At 43.8% G+C, this 16,418-nt stretch overlaps 1 protein-coding gene across 1 annotated transcript; it reads left to right on the plus strand.

Annotated features, from left to right (window-relative positions):
* The first annotated feature begins 6,352 nt into the window (after nt 1-6,352).
* Nucleotides 6,353-13,863, plus strand: LOC143332180 (cyclin-K-like). Its single transcript, XM_076749476.1, has 10 exons — nt 6,353-6,958; nt 7,755-7,836; nt 7,950-8,081; nt 9,313-9,418; nt 9,595-9,652; nt 9,722-9,891; nt 10,941-11,104; nt 11,192-11,222; nt 11,327-11,395; nt 12,773-13,863. Exons 2-10 carry the CDS (start codon nt 7,804-7,806, stop codon nt 13,216-13,218), a joined length of 1,209 nt encoding a protein of 402 aa, XP_076605591.1. The 5' UTR covers nt 6,353-6,958; nt 7,755-7,803; the 3' UTR covers nt 13,219-13,863.
* The last annotated feature ends 2,555 nt before the right edge of the window (nt 13,864-16,418 follow it).

Genomic DNA, 16,418 nt, shown 5'->3' on the forward strand with positions numbered 1-16,418 from the left:
GAAGGACCTGCAGGACAAAAAACGTTGACTAGACTTCCATGATTAAATAAACTTACTTAAATAAATTGCTATACAGCGATGGGAGAAAAAGAGATAACATGGAGAAATGGAACACATCTTGAACAATTGAGCAGGTTCATCTCCTGCCTGTACACAAGCCCCTTGTTAACAGGCAACCAGCTGTGTCAGTGAAGAGGTGGTCTGACAAGGCTGAAGAGGCTCTGAAGGACTGCTTCGATACAACAGCGTGGGATATATTCAGTGACTCTCATGAGGAGGACACTGACAATTTGACAGACAGTATCACGGACTACATAAACTTCTGTGTGGAGAACACTGTACCCACCAGGACTGTATGGTGTCATTCAAACAACAATCCCTGGATTAATCCTGACAATAAGGCTCTTTTAAAGGAGAAGAAGAGGCCTTCAAGTCAGGAAACAAAGAGGAGCTGAAAACTGTTCAGAGGGAGCTAAGAAGGAATATCAGGGAGGGAAAGGACAGATACAGGAAGAGAATGGAGGAACAGCTGCAGGAGAACAACCTCAGTCGCAGGCTCCTCAGATCCTGCTCTGATCAGCTGAGCAGGATCATTGGACATCTGTTTAACCTGAGCCTGAGACTGGGAAGGGTGCCACGCTGTAATGATCAGGCCCTTTAAGGTCATCTCATGTGTTCTCATGCTCTGATCTTTAACCTACATGAATGTCCTTCATAGCCTAGAGTCATAAGGATAATATGGCTGCTGAGAGCCACTTCTCATAACAAAAGGCAGGTGGCACTCTGGTTGTGGACAGTCTTGTCTCCTCTTTTCTATTTGTGATGTCTATTGCATTTAGATCTGGCGTTCACACAACACACACTCATACAGGTTGTTTATCACATGTCCAGAACAAAGATATGGTATGCCCAGGCCTTGGGAACTGACCAATTATATTCTGTAACGTATATCTGATTATTGTACTGGGTTTGGTCAAACCGAACATGATAAATGTGAACTTTTGTCTGACAACTAGGCTCATTCTGGCGGAGCTCCTGCGGGAGCTCTGTCAGTCTGAGACCAGCGCTGTATTACTTTATATGTGACCTCAATAAATACTTTGACTGTGAACTGAAGATTGCTTCGGACTGTTCTTGGGCTTTCAACAAAGAATCAGAAGGCTAAAAATGCCTCTGGAAGATGTCCTGCTTGGTACCTGTGCCAAAGACCTCACATCCCAAGGACCCTAGCTGCTACAGGCTGGTGGCCCTAACATCACACCTCATGAAGGCCCTGGAGCGGCTGGTCCTTGCCCACCTGCACCTACTGGTGAGCTCGTCCATGGACCTGCTGCAGTTCGCATACCAGCCTGGCATCGGAGTGGACGATGCCCTCATCTTCCTCCTCCATCGAGCTCTGTCTCACCTGGAATCGCCTGGGAGCTCTGTTGGGGTCCTTTTCTTGGACCTCAGCAGTGCTTTTAACACCATCAGGCCAGCCATCCTGAGAAACAAGTTGGAGCTTTCAGGGGTGGACCAGCACCTCACATGCTGAATAGTGGACTACCTTTCCAACCGCCCACAGTATGTGAGGACACAGGACTGTGTGTCAGGGACTGTCCTCTGCAGTGTAGGGGCCACCCAGGGAACAGTGCTGGCACCGTTCCTCTTCACCCTCTACACAGCAGACTTTTCACACCTGTCACCCACCTGCCACCTGCAGAAGTTCTCTGATGACTCTGCCATTGTCGGCCTCATCACAAATGGGGACGACAGGTCATACAGAGGACTCATCCAGGATTTTGTGGACTGGTGCCAGCAGAACCACCTCCTGATTAATGCAGGTAAAACCAAGGAGCTGGTTGTGGACTTCTGTCGGCGCCCGTACTCTTCACCAACACCAGTGAACATCCAGGGAAAGGACATTGAAATGGTGACATCTTATAAGTACCTGGGTGTTCATCTGAACAACAAACTGGACTGGACTCATAACACCACTGCACTTTACAAAAAAGGACAGAGCAGGCTCTATCTGCTCAGGAGGCTGAGGTCTTTTGGGGTGCGTGGGGCACTCCTAAAGACCTTCTATGACTCTGTTGTGGCCTCTGCCATTTTCTATGGTGTAGTCTGCTGGGGGAGCAGCATCACTACAGCTGACAGGAAGAGGCTGGACAAACTTATCAAGAAGGCCAGCTCTGTCCTGGGATGCCCTCTGGAACTGGTGGAGGAAGTGGGGGGGGGGAGGATGACAGCCAAGCTGTCCTCCATGACAGTCAACGACTCCCACCCCCTCCAAAACACACTCACTGCACTGAGGAGCTCCATCAGTGACAGGATGCTACATCCAAAATGTGTGAAGGAGCGGTATCGCAGGTCATTCCTCCCTGCAGCTGTCACTCTACAACAAAGGCTGCTCCAAGTAATCAATGCAATAATCAGTGCAATAATCTGTGCAATACAACCTGTACACACAGTCTGGAAATACTATTTACAATTTTATTTTTTAGGACGGCGTTTCTTTTTATATTTCCCACTCTTTTGTATATGCTTGTTGTGTTTAATTTTGCACTTTTACACTATCTCTATCCACTTTATTGATGCTGCTGTAATTTGGAATTTCCCCTCATGGGAAGAATAAAGGAATATTGATTGAATTGAATTGAATTGAATTGAATTGAATTGAATTGAATTGAATTGAATTGAATTTTGGACAATTTAATATAAACTGCTAATTAAATGTAGCAAAAACATCCTGGTGGAAGAGAGGTGATGGCTGTTGGGAAGAGACTGATATACATATTGGTAACACAAAACAGTTCATATACAAAACAATTCACCTCCACACATATGATGAGAATCATGGTTGCATCAGAGTGGTTCATCAGATGTACACTGATGCCTGAGAAGACATTGAGGGGGCACTGCCCCCCAGTGCCTATGCTGCATGATTTGTTTTTAATTGAACTTTATTAACAGTTTGAACATAGAAATAGACAATAATGGAGTTCTAATGCTAGAACAGACAGAGTACCAAGCAGAGCAGTCCAGTAACAAACAGTCTGTAAAGCTGAAATCATACATTCATACATCAACATCTTCCCAGAATGTTTATTATACACACATTCTTAAGACAGATGATCACGGTTGCAGTTTAGTTCAAATTGCCATCTGAGAAATTCCTTCAAAGAATATCCTCCTGACAGAGTTATAAGTAAACTTTCTGAGCTTTTGGGAGTTTAATATAATTAGTTCAGATTCTTTTCATTTCCTCACTTGAAAAGAGTTGAGAAATTGCATTTTGGTTTGATTGAAGGGGCATACTGCTGCAACCAAGGCTGAAAGCTGTTAGATCGTCCATTTACCAAGAGCTTGAAAAGACTTGAGTAATTGATTACAGACCATTCAAATCATATTGTGAGGAATCGCATTAGAAATGCTGTCAAACTCTTTGCAGTCTCTCAATAGGTCACTTTGGATCAAACAACATGAGATCCCTTTCATTTATTAATCACAGACCATATTCCTTTGTCCATCCATTTCTTATTGAACGGCCATTTGTTTTTCACAGTAACATGGTGTCACAGCTGCGAGGGCTAAAATGGTGTTTGTCAGCTAATTTCCCAAAAGTAAAACCTGATGATAGAATGAAGATGTTTTTCTCTGGGAGCCCTTCAAATCAAAATCACAGCTTAGCTTTACAGGAATATGATGGATAGATATGAGAGAGCAGCTCCCTTCATCGTGACCAGCTGTTCAAAAACTGATAGTTTACCAAAATCTGAGTTTTTGATTCATGTCTGCAGCAGCAATACAACGTAAGGCTGAAATTGCCTTAGCAGTGAGTGGAATTGAATTTCTAAATGTCTCTGTCATGACACTGACTTCCCTGATTCTTAATAGTAAGGCATATCAGCCAAAGGTTCCAATGAAACATTAGCATCTACATTTATTGTTATTAAACTGTCAGAAACTAACCAGAAATCAATTCATTTGAACTGACCCATCAGGTTTAAACCATGAAAAAAAGAACAGTTAGTTAGTTAGTAGTTAGTTAGAACAGTCTTCAGTTTTCAGCACACAAATTATCCAATGGCCAAGATGATCCTTCTTGCAAGCCAGGACTTTATCAGAAAGGCTATTTAACATTCCTGCTACACTTGCTGGTTTGTTGGTGTCTTGACTGAATACAGTTTTCTCCCTCCATTGATAAGACCACAATTTCTCATCTGACTCAATGGAATGCTTCCTGGAGAGAAAAAGGTTTGCTTTGACAGTCTTACAAAAGAAGAAAGTGGATTTTCTTTGAACAGTATGTATTTCGAGGCACACAGATAAGATTGGAAAGACATACAAACAGTAACAAAGTTGAAAAGCTAGGTACCTAAAAATCTAAATGAAGTTTGCCTTTGCTTCGTCCTTTTTTATCAATACCATCATCCTGACACCTTTAGAGTTTTCCAATACAGAATTCTAAATGTCAAACAAGTTACGGTTAATTAGAATAAAACCTGATCTTGTCTGTTATAACGAGAGGTTTAAATAACTTAAAAATCAAAGAAACCACTGCATTAACTGGGAGACAGATGGGTTAACTACCCTTTAAAGTGAGCCTGTGTTGACTCTGTACATTACCGTTACATTATGCTGAGTGGTCTGTTCAGTACCCAGTGTCTAACTGCACAGTTATTACAGGCTAGTCAGGAGATACCGTGATGCCATTGATGCATCCTGTTGCTCTAGCTTGTTCCATTTTTGGCCAAACAGCTGTGTGAGCCTCTCAGTCAGCTTTGCAGAGGTCTTGTTTGAAGTGAATTCCCAAATCCTTGCAAAACTTGGAGTTCCTCACAAGCTTCCAGATGGTGTCTGAATGATGCGTCAGGGTAAACTGTCTTATGATCTGGCTGTGTTTCCCCTCTTCTCTCCCTGATGGACTCATGTTTTCCAATGATGAGGCCCACTTTGGTGCAGTCTTAGCCAAGATGCAGATGATTTCCTTGTGGATATCTTAATCATTCTTTTCCTTCAGTCCTTGTAGCTTTAGATTCCAATGTTTTTTTGTTTTTTTTTTTACAATGCTCCAGCTCCAAAATTCTTTCCCTCACTTCACAGTTTTCATTGGCCAGGGAGCAAGCATCTTTTTCCAAAGCTTGGATTTTGACTTTACAGTCTGTTTATTTCTGCTGGATTCATCTCAACCGCTTTGGAGATATTAGCTACCATAATCAAGTTATCATGGGGCTCTGTCTGTAAATTTATTGATAGCTTCAATGATAGCTAAGGTAGGTAGGTAGAGACGCTTACCTTGCTAGGTGGAGCACAGAGCCAAAATAACAGAAATCATGCCAATGTGTAAATACACTGATCCTGACTGTAGCTGTGTACTCTCCCTTCTATGATCTCAACCTCATGAAGATGTTTGAGAAACTCTGGCTTTCTATATTGAAGTCCATCAATGTATTACCCTTAACACTGTTCCATCTATCTTTACCTCTATCAGCTCTCTCCAGCAGCCACTCGACTCGACTCAGGACCTGGTCTCCTCCTACACTAAAGTAAAAGGAGCAGTAGCACAGTGTACAAATATGCTGTTTCAAGTAACAGTCCTGCATTCAAAATTTAACTTCAGTAAAAGTACAAAAGTATTAGCATCAAAACATACATACAGTACAAAAAGTAAAAGTGCTCATTATGCAGAATGGCCCATTTCAGAATAATATATATTACTATATTACACATTGAAGTATTTACTGAATTATTATTACTGATGTATTCATGCATACATTGCATGAATACATTGCATTTCAGAATAATATATATTACTATATTACACATTGAAGTATTTACTGAATTATTATTACTGATGTATTCATGCATACATTGCATACATACATTGCAGCTGAGCAGCTTGGGAACGTCACTCTGAGGACCATCTTATCGTGTTCATAATATTACATCATCATTTATTGGTTGATTGGATTTTGAGTTATTGATCTGAGTCTGCAAAGTAACTGAAGTCATCAAATCAACGTAGTGCAGTAAAAAGGCCAATATTTGGCTCGGAAATGTAGTGTAGCAATAGAAAGCAGCAGAAAATGGAAATACTCAAGTAGAGTACAAGTACCCTCTTCTCCACAAGATCAAACACAGAAAGTAATTAATACGGTCTCTGTGCTGGAAAAATGCTCCATACAAACAGGTTGGCAGCTTGGATTTGTTTGGAACTACAGAGAGCTGCGTGAACCACGTGACCGTGTAGCAGCGCGTGCTGCAACTCTCTTTTTCACGGGCTCTGCCCAAAGCCAGAGAGTGGAGAACCAACCCAACCAACGACCGCACGGAGCACGCCACTAGCCAATCAGAGGCAGATTAGGGCGGGTCATGTCTTAGCCACGCTCGGGGGAAAAAAACATGGCGTCCGGTGGTCTTTGTTTGGACAGGTTGATGTGTCTGCCACTGGAGTACGCGGATACTATCAGAGCGGATTCTGGATATTTGACTTTTTATACGTCAGTGGGATTCTGCTCGTAGACTTTCCCCGCGTGTTGCTGGCTGCCATGACGACGTGAAGGCTGCAGTAGTTCGGTTGAAGACATTGTGTCGCGGTTGTGTCTTTGCCTCCTCTCTTGCTGTACGCTGGATGTTACAGTAGCTCGTAGCATCTCTTGTTCGCCGACTGCCTGGAACAGTTGGTAGCAGGTTCAATGCGGTTTTCTTCAACAAGAGAATTCAGATCCAGCCCGAAGTCCTGCTGCTAGCGGGACAAGAAGGACCAGCTCACCCTGGACCTCATCAGACCCCTCTTATTCTGGGACAGGAAGGACCCGGCCACCCTGGACCACATCAAACCATGCTGGTACTGGGACAAGAAGGACCTGGCCCACACTCCATCCCAGTCAGAGGGACTGGACCCCGCCACTGAGGCCCGGTACCGCCGAGAGGGGGCTCGGTTCATCTTTGATGTTGGCACGCGGCTCGGGCTGTATCCTTTTGGTGGAGACGTTAGCTAACCTGCTAGCTGCGGCACCGACACGACAGGTGCTGCGTGCTTCACGTTAGGCTGCGGGACACAAAGCTCCCACTCTGAATGACATATCGATGCTGTGTCCATGTCCATGGATGGTTCGTGTGGCTACCCGGTGTTATGTTGCGGAGTAGAGGATACATTGTGCGCGTGTAGCCTTCAGTCCTTAGAGAAGAAACCTCGAAGAATGTCTAATTTGGCTGAATGTGACCAATCACAGTGAAGTAGTCAGTCTCTTAAGTTGTACCGCAGCTCCTGCTCATCATCAGCAGTGATCCTCACCAGAGACAAATAGAGTCATGTAAAGTCTTAGAAAGAGCTCTGGCTGAAGAGCTGTGCTGCTTGCGGGCTTTAACAATAAAGAGGAGAGGAGTGTTAGGGTCCATTCCCACCTGATGTCACCCTGCATCATCAGCAACCATGTGGAAATCAAGGTCTGGTGACTGATGGAAGTTCATGCAGCAGTTCATATTTCTTCACCTATTAATCAGGGAAAACACTCGCCGTTGATGAGCACATGTGTACACATAGCTACCAAACTTTCACAGGTCACCAGGGTTCATCTGACAGCGTTCACACCAGCCCAAATGAACCACACTAACCTGGCAAACATGCCAGGGGCGCTGTTATGACAGGTTGCGTGTGAAAGCACTCAGGCTCTATAGATCAGGTCATCTTGTCTGAGACTGATTGATAAATATCTGCTGTCCAGTGTTGAAACCTCTGTCAGCATCCTTAACCTCTGTGGCTGCAGGCACTATGACACACTGGCTACTGGGATTGTTTACTTCCACCGCTTCTACATGTTCCACTCCTTCAAGCAGTTTCCTCGATATGTAAGTACTTAACTTGGCAGACATCACTGATTCCTCTGATCTGTTTCATGTTATTCTTGCGCTAAAATTTGAAGGATTATGTTTTGTTCCTAACCTGGTTGATGTGTCTGCAGGTGACAGGAGGATGCTGCCTTTTCCTCGCAGGCAAAGTGGAGGAAACTCCAAAGAAGTGCAAAGACATCATCAAGACGGCTCGCAGCCTGCTCAATGACATCCAGTTTGCACAGTTTGGAGATGATCCCAAGGTCTGTAGCACGGAACCCTTTCCCCAGGACATGACGAGTGCTGTCTTTATGAAAGTACTGGAATGATGTCAGATTGAGACCAAACAGTCAGAGAGTAATACAGAAACTATTGTCATTGCCAGCCTTCAGTCTAGTCTTTCCTGGACCCAGTTTCTCGAGTTTTGCAGCATTTTGTGGGTGAAATTCTACAAGCCTTCCATTTTTAAATGCATTTTCCAAAACAACACGTGAAGTTGTCTTCATGTCATTGTCCACGGTGCTGGGAAAACTTAAGAATTAGTAATTTGACTGGATCCATTTGAAATCACCTCTTATATTGATGTTTTTCTTCTCTCTTTCAATAATGACTTTTTTAACACAGATAAAACATATAATTGAGACACCAGTTGTGAAGTAGGTTTGGCCTCGAAAGAAGAATAATGATGAGTGACATGATTGAAGCATGTATTTACTTTATTTCCTCATAGTGCTCCATGAGCGCATTTGATTTACATTTGTTTTCCAATTCAGAAAAGAATAAGTGACTCGCAACTGGGCTCTAAATATTTTGGGAGCCTGTCTTTCTTTGGGCCCTCTGCAGTCCACTCAGTGGTTAGATTGAGGGGTTTAAAGTGTGATTTGTCGGTCCATGGTATGTTCAGCTGATAGCCCGTATCCATTTCCAACAGAGCTAACCCTCGACTAACCTTCTGTTTCTAGTTTCAAGTTTTAAGAGTAGCTTTGCTAAAGCAGCACAGCTGTTAATCTCAGCTTGTTCTAGACATTATTGTGCACTCATCACTGAAACAGGAACCTGTTCCTGTTTAAATCTGCACAGTTTGATTCTATAACGCTTCAGCTGGTGATTTCTTTTATTCTTATGTAATGGCTGCTCAGCGGCATCTTTGTCTCCTTCAGCCCTTTGAATGGTCAGTCAGTTTGAACCATTGTCTCATGCCTAAGCTTTGATGCTCCCAGTGTTCGAGTGAAACATTATGAATAACATGAACTACACATTATTTAGAGAACGCATTAGTTGTCATGGTGAAAGCATAAAAGCACTAAAAACCATCAAAACCATGGTTAGCATTGACTCCTTCAAATGATACATGTCTTAAGACACTCGTAGTCTCATGCTAGCGGCAGGAAGTGCTCATCAATCTACGAACATTCACAGAAAGAGGTTTTAGATAAGATGTTTTGATGATGTTTTTTCCTGTAAAGTCTCGAGGAATAATCTTCTTCCCAACAGGAGGAGGTGATGGTGTTGGAGCGCATCCTGCTGCAGACCATCAAGTTTGACCTGCAGGTGGAGCATCCCTACCAGTTCCTGCTGCGCTACGCTAAGCAACTCAAAGGTGTCCCTGTTGGTCTTTGGCCTTTTCTGGACCAGATTTACCTCTGACAGATACACTGAGAAAAGTGGTGATCAAACAAATCCACACGAGGCCTTGAATTGTAGCGTGCCTAAATCTGTGTCAGGATTGTTAATATTGAAAGAGTGACAAAAACAAAACCGTCCACTGTCTTTCAGGTGACAAGAACAAGGTGCAGAAGCTGGTTCAGATGGCGTGGACCTTTGTGAATGACAGGTACGCTCAGAAAGCAGCATCACGTGTAATCTCAATCTGTAATCTCACTAATAATCTGGTCCTCCGCAGCCTCTGCACCATGGTGGCCCTGCAGTGGGAGCCACAGATCATAGCGGTGGCTGTCATGTACCTGGCTGGACGTCTCTGTAAGTTCGACATCCAGGAGTGGACCTCCAAGCAGTCGTCCCGGCGCTGGTGGGAGCAGTTTGTCCATGATGTGCCTGTGGAGGTGCTGGAAGGTAATGGAAGTACTGTATGTGAGCTATTCTATCTTTCAGCCTTTTCTCAGAGGCTTTGAATTGAGAAGTTACGTGTTCTCAATAGTATACAGATAAGTAGATCGCACTGTCTGTCCCCCCCTCTCAAACCTGTCCTCTCCACCCTGAAACTGTGACAGAATGTTCCAACTGAAAAGCGGTAACACTGAATAAACACTGACAGTGTCAAAAAAAAAACAGACATGATGAAAAATATTAGTGAAAAACACATCAAATACAAAAAATAACCAAATGAAATATGTTTTAGCGTCTGTTCTTGTTTCAGTGCCAATACAAATGCAGCTTTTTTCCAGTTGTTTCAAAGACAGTGTTTCATGAACTCACACTCTGATTCTGACAAAATTTCACACAAATGTCTCATTGAGTAAAACAATGAAGTGATGACATTTTATATCTAAAAGGTCAAAGGTCAACTTCACTGTGACATCACGCTGTTCTGCAGAAACACTTTCTGTCCATTATTTACACCATCACTCAGGACCATTGTGACCATAATTCACATTTGGTCAGACACTGAATGGTGACTCTAATCTTGATTGTCCATCTTCAAACTGTGCTGATTGTTTAGATCTTCTGTGCTGTGGGGTTGAACATGTGTGTGAAGCATCCATGTTTTAGAGTTTGTAGCTTCTTTGCAGCAGCATCCATATTTGAAGCATTGTAGTCCAGCACAAGCTCATTGGTTCAGCTGATATTGAGCTTCAGGTGATTGTTGTTGCACCATGTGATGAAGCTCTCTATCAGTCCTCTGTGCTCCTCTGGAAAAATACTCTGTAAGTGAAGACGGCATGTTTCTACCTGGACATTATTCACTGGAATCATACATGTCAATATAGTGAGAACTCCCGTTTCACCAATACACTTAAATTCCCTCTGCAGTACATGTATTATGAGTCTGGACACACATGGATGTAAATGCAACCTGACCGGCTGGTAGAGACATACAGCTGTGAGGCACTAATTCCAGTTTTTGCTCTCCTGTGTCTGTCCTGTGCTCCTGTGTCACACAGATATCTGCCACCAGATCCTGGACTTATATTCTCAGGCTAAGCAGCAGATGCCTGATGGAGGGATAGGAACAGGGGAAAACCCCCCACAGTCCTCCATCCTGTTACCATCAGTCCCACCACCAGCCAAGAAGGTGTCCCCTCAGACCAGCCCCAGACCAGCTCAGGTGAGTGGACCACATCTCCACCGCTGTTAGCATCTGTTTAATCCCATTTATGCTTTAAATTCAAACTAGTTTTCTTTTTTTTTTCAGCCTTCCCCTAAAGATGACAGCAAGGCCATCAGTAAGTAAGACTGCTCCTCACTAGCAGATACCAAACACACTGAAGGACTCAGAGTTGTGTTTAAGCTCATTCATCTATATATTTGTCTTGTTTTTGTCTTCCAGAGCTCACAAATCTAGAACCTCCTCCACCTCCTCCTCCACCCCCTCCTCCTCCAGTGTCCATAAACCCAGGTCAGTGTCCTCTGCTCTTCACTCCATTAGTTGTCCTCACATCGTTAAGAAAGACTTTACTTTTCAAATATTCCACGCTTAAAAAGGTGGTCATTTATTCCTTTCCTTGTCTCTGGTCTGTGGTAGTGATGACCCTACAGAGAATTATCTGCAGCTCCTCCTTTCACGGGGTTTTATGTGGAGCTTCAGATCATTGTTCAGCCGTCTGGCTGCATCTTTCGTGTTTTGGTTCACTCTCTCAGTTCTCATAGTGTCATTTCAAGCAGCAGCAGGGTGCAGTTTGCAGAGAAGGACGAATAAAAACCTGCTGTGCAAGACCTGCTCAGCAGCAAAACACAGACCGACACAGTTGGAGGCTAGCTGGTGAACATAGTGCAATATTAAGCAGCTAAAGTATAGTGTTCTCTATTCATCTATAGATTCAAAAAGTGGAAATGTTAGCCGTTACTCTGCAGCATTCCAGTGGCACCTTTCCGTCATGTGCCGTCCATTCAGACGTCCAGGAGAGCAGTCCTTCAGCAGCCACATTTCCAACATCATCTAGAGTTTTATTGGCTGTGGCTGTACTTCAGAAGTATATCCAGCTCTGTCTTCTCTGAATGTTCTATCTGTTGTTCCTGTATATTGAACATTAGCAGAGGGAAATCATCCCATTCCTTCTCCTGCTTCAAAGCCGTCTGAGGTGTCAAACAACAAACCCAGAGGCCTTAAGCCTGGTTTATGCTTCTGCGTTGCGTTGACGCCGTACCTACGCCGTCAACGCAGACCCCTACGCCGTAGCCTGACGTGCACCTCCAAAAAATCCTGACTACGCGTTGCGTCAACGCGTCGTGACGTGAACGTCGAGGACTGTGATTGGTCCGCTCAGAACGTAATTTTCGGTTCAGTCGCAGCCCTATTGTCGCAGCACAACAACACCACCATTTTCAAAGTTTCTGTGGTGAGAGCTACAAGAAAAAATGGACATAGCCGAAGAAAGAATTATCGAGGAGGTACGCAAGTACGACCACCTCTACAACTCCTCTTCGCAGCAGCAAGAGCCCCCTGAAACCATACAAAGACACAGCCACACCCCCCTAGCAGCTTGGCGGTGAATTGCGGAGCAACGCGTTCCCTCGACGCAGAACTATGAATGCTCAGTGACGGCGTCGGGTGTACGCTGTAGGTACGGCGTTGCCGCGACGCAGAAGCATAAACCAGGTTTAGTCCTCAGGCCAAGTACTGATTTCATCTATGTAGACTAGCAGGCCATTCAGACACTCTGGTACATGGTGAGCAGTGCTGGGGTTCGGCTCTGCGGCGTCAACTCGTTCTTCCACACTCTGGACTATTATTTTGTTGGATCAACATTCACTGCTTCTTTCTTTTGTCCCACAGAACACAGACCCCCATCCTCCTACCCACCGGCCCCAGATCTCCCCTCTAAACCACCCCCCCCACCTTTACCCCAGTGCCCACCTCCACCACCTCCTCCACCCAAGGACCTCCCCACCTCTAACTCCCTGGTGTCCAGCGAAGGCTACCAGAAGCTCCAGTCCATGATGAAGACAGAGGGCTCCTGTTACACCACTGTACCCCAGGCCTGTGCTCCACCACTTGGCTACCACCACTACCCCACAGGCACCACCTCCTACCACACGCCCCCACTCTCAGCCTATAGCTACCTGCTTGCACCTCCACCCCCCTCAGTCATGGGGCTGGCGCCTAGTTTGAGTGGTGGGTACCCACCACCATCGACTGTTGGACACAATCAGCTCCCCCCTCCGCTGCCACCCGGGATGCCTCCAGTCGGCGGGCTGAGCCGGGGCACGTGGATGAGATGAGCACCACAAAGACGGCAAAAGGTTCCACAGAGTTCAGATAAAATGTTTTCAAATAGTTCCAGTTTATCCAGTCACCACATTAGGAAGCTTTAATGGTTTGAACCTTCTCATGTTTTAAGATAATCGTTCTGGCGGTGTTCCTCAGAGGGTCGTCAGTGTATGATGATGTGGCTCAGATGGCTGTCTTCTTTTAGCGCTCTTCTTTTTTGAACAACATGTTTTCATATTTGAAAGTAAACAGTATTCACATCTGTTCTATCTTCTGCTCGGAAAGTCTCTTTTTATTGACTCATCCTATTTAAATATTGATAGGGACGCTATTTTGGTGTTGAACAGCACATGTGGAGTTTCATACCGTTATCTTTTTATTGGCCTGTGAAAGAGATCGCAGCACAGTCATGGCAGCTTTTTTCACCATTGTTATGTTGTTGTTGTTGTTGTTGTTGTTTTTTTCTGTGGAAAGTGCTTTTCATCTGAGAACAATCAGCAACACCGAACGGTTCAGTTCACAGAAATCTATTTCCTTTGTCCATTTTTATTGAACTGGTTTTAAATGGCAGTTGTTTTTTTATTTCTTTGTTTTTATTTGTTAAGCAAGTCCTTTCAGGAACTTAAGATGAGGTCGAATGGAATAAAACCACCCAGAAAAGAAGTGTGTTGATTCTTGAATTCTTCTGATATTTGTTATTTAGTTAATGTCATAAGATTACATTCTGTAATGGTAATCATTACATGATGCTCTTACAATGATCTCTAAAGATCACTTTTCATTTATACATCATATATATGATCTGTTTCACATGCAGAGGTTTGATTGATCTGTTCACAGGTTCTTCATCCATTGTTGTCAGATGTACGCCCACAGTGCTCGTCACATGAGCTCACGAAGCAAACCTTCAGCTGTCATCTTCAAACTGGTTTTAAACTGGATGGTATTTGACACTGATTGTCAGCAAATAGGTGTATGGAGCACCACATTTGGCCATGATTACGTACACACACACAAGGTGAAAACAATACCAGGATAATAATTATTATTAGGCATTACAGTAATGCAGACAGTGCAGTAAAGATACATTTCAACACATCTTTATGGAATAAAAATCCTACGTTAGCTGCCGTACATTAAAAGAAATGAACACAGTGATTCATGGGAGAAAATTAAAGCTGTGAGCAGCAACAAGCATGTTTAAGGCTTGACAAAGGTGAGCAAAGTGACTTCGGCTAGTTTAATTCTGTTTACAGAGGGAGTCCAATCACATGGTAGCTCCCCTCCAGTTTGAGTCACTAATAATTACTAAATACAAGAAATCATGAGTCTGTTAAAATACAGTGCAATCTCTTAGAGAAGAAGCATTAAATATCTCACAAACACAAAAATAACTTGCATAATGCATTGACTCCATTCAAAAAATGTTCCTTCGTAAAAACGAATTATTCTTCGAGTTAACTCAAAATAGTTAAATGTACCTAATCTCTGATGTTAGCTCCACACACAGCTGGTTCATCACCACCAGGCCTGCAGCGTTGTACACTCAAGTTCCACCATGTTCCCCCTTTACATCAGATTTGAATGCAAGTTGGTGTGTATGTTCAGGAGATGCAGGATGTCTCCAGTGAGGACTGCTCAAAGGCATCTTGAGCTATGACTACTTCCACCAATCAATATGGTACTTCAGATTTTGATTAACACATAATAAAGGCTTCGGTGAGTCTATACCCAATGATGGCCTGAACTTATCCACCCAGATTTCAGACCTGTCAACCCTGACGTTTTTCCAAGGATTCTCCTGTATTTGACTCTATCTCGTGCTGTCATCCTGTTTAAGTGTTCTCCCGGAAATCTTTTGAACCTTTTTAAACCAAAACCTAATGATCTGAGAGGGATGGAGCACCTGCCAAAAAGGTTAAAAGTTTGTACAAGTATGCCACCAAACAGGAAGAGGCTTACCTGAACTTAATGAAGAGCAACGTTAGTCAAAGTCATGCTTTTTGCCAGATGAGCCACACAGATTTCAGTGGATCACACAGAGTGAAACGTGATGTGATCCAGCATAGTTTGTCAAGTATAAACACACCCAAGAGATGCAGAAACATGCTCCACCAATCACTGCATTTCACTGCATTTATACTCTCTCTCCCATCCAGTTGCATAAGCACCAGTTGTTTCTCTTGTCATCAGCTTCTCTCAAAATGACAACTGAAGCATAATGTGAGGGTGGAGTGGAGAAATCCTTCAAGCAGTCAATACATAGATAAACCAAGTGCTGAATTTATATGATGTCAGGATTTACATCAAAGGTGTGTGTCATAAACTGGCAACTGAGTGACTACAAGAGAAAACATGAGCAAACTGTTCAAACTGCCATTATTTTAATCATCCTCATAGAATTATTGACCTCCTGGATGAAAAGCTGCAGTTTCGTGAGCAGTGTGGCTGCAGGTGTCCGCCTTCCCCATGTACCTCTACACCACCTTGACGGTGCCGTTCACCCCATCTTTCACATGAAAACCATTGGAGAAATTGTCGTGTTTGCAGTCTGTGTCTTCGTCTTTTTTTTTTTTTGGCCAACTGCTGTTTCCAGAGTCAAGAATGAAATTTCAGTCCCAATATCGACTTTGCTTTGAAACATTGCCAAGAATTAGCAAATTGGAACACATTCTTTACAAAGAATATACAAGTTAGAAAAAAATGTGTATTAGGTGAAAGCAGTAAAGATATGAGTTGATAACAAAACTAATGTTTGGCCTACTATTAATGTCACCACCCAGTGAATGCACTACTGTCACAGTACCTGCAATCTCGCCAGCGACACCTGAGATCCAAACAGGCCTGTCTGGGTGTGCAGTGTGGAGCTGATGAATGAGGCGTACCCAGCAGCTCTTGGTTGATAACCAAGTGAGCACTTGAAAGGAGACCAAGAGACAGTGACAGACGTGTTGTGGGCATATTCATCCCAGGGAAGATGGGTGCTCCAGGAGCGTGGGTTGATGGAGGTCACACATTGTGGTGCAGTCTCCATCTTCTGGTCTGGCCATTGGACTGATGATGGCATCCAGTCAAGAGGCTGATGTTTACATCAAAGGGCTGAGCAAAAAAGATTTCCAGACCTGGGATGTGATCTGGGGTCCTCTGTCAGAGTCTGTGTCAGTGGGGAGACCATGCAGATGGAACATTTGGTTAACAAGCAGGTCTGCAG

Source organism: Chaetodon auriga, chromosome 14, assembly GCF_051107435.1.
Source record: "Chaetodon auriga isolate fChaAug3 chromosome 14, fChaAug3.hap1, whole genome shotgun sequence".
Taxonomy (NCBI): domain Eukaryota; kingdom Metazoa; phylum Chordata; class Actinopteri; order Chaetodontiformes; family Chaetodontidae; genus Chaetodon; species Chaetodon auriga.

Excerpts from the sequence above, each read along its gene's own strand:
- LOC143332180 (XM_076749476.1), top strand. The coding sequence starts at position 7,804 with ATGTTCCACTCCTTCAAGCAGTTTCCTCGATAT. Across the intron at positions 7,837-7,949 it reads TCAAGCAGTTTCCTCGATAT|GTGACAGGAGGATGCTGCCT; the intron begins GTAAGTACTTAA and ends ATGTGTCTGCAG. Across the intron at positions 11,105-11,191 it reads CCAGCCCCAGACCAGCTCAG|CCTTCCCCTAAAGATGACAG; the intron begins GTGAGTGGACCA and ends TTTTTTTTTCAG.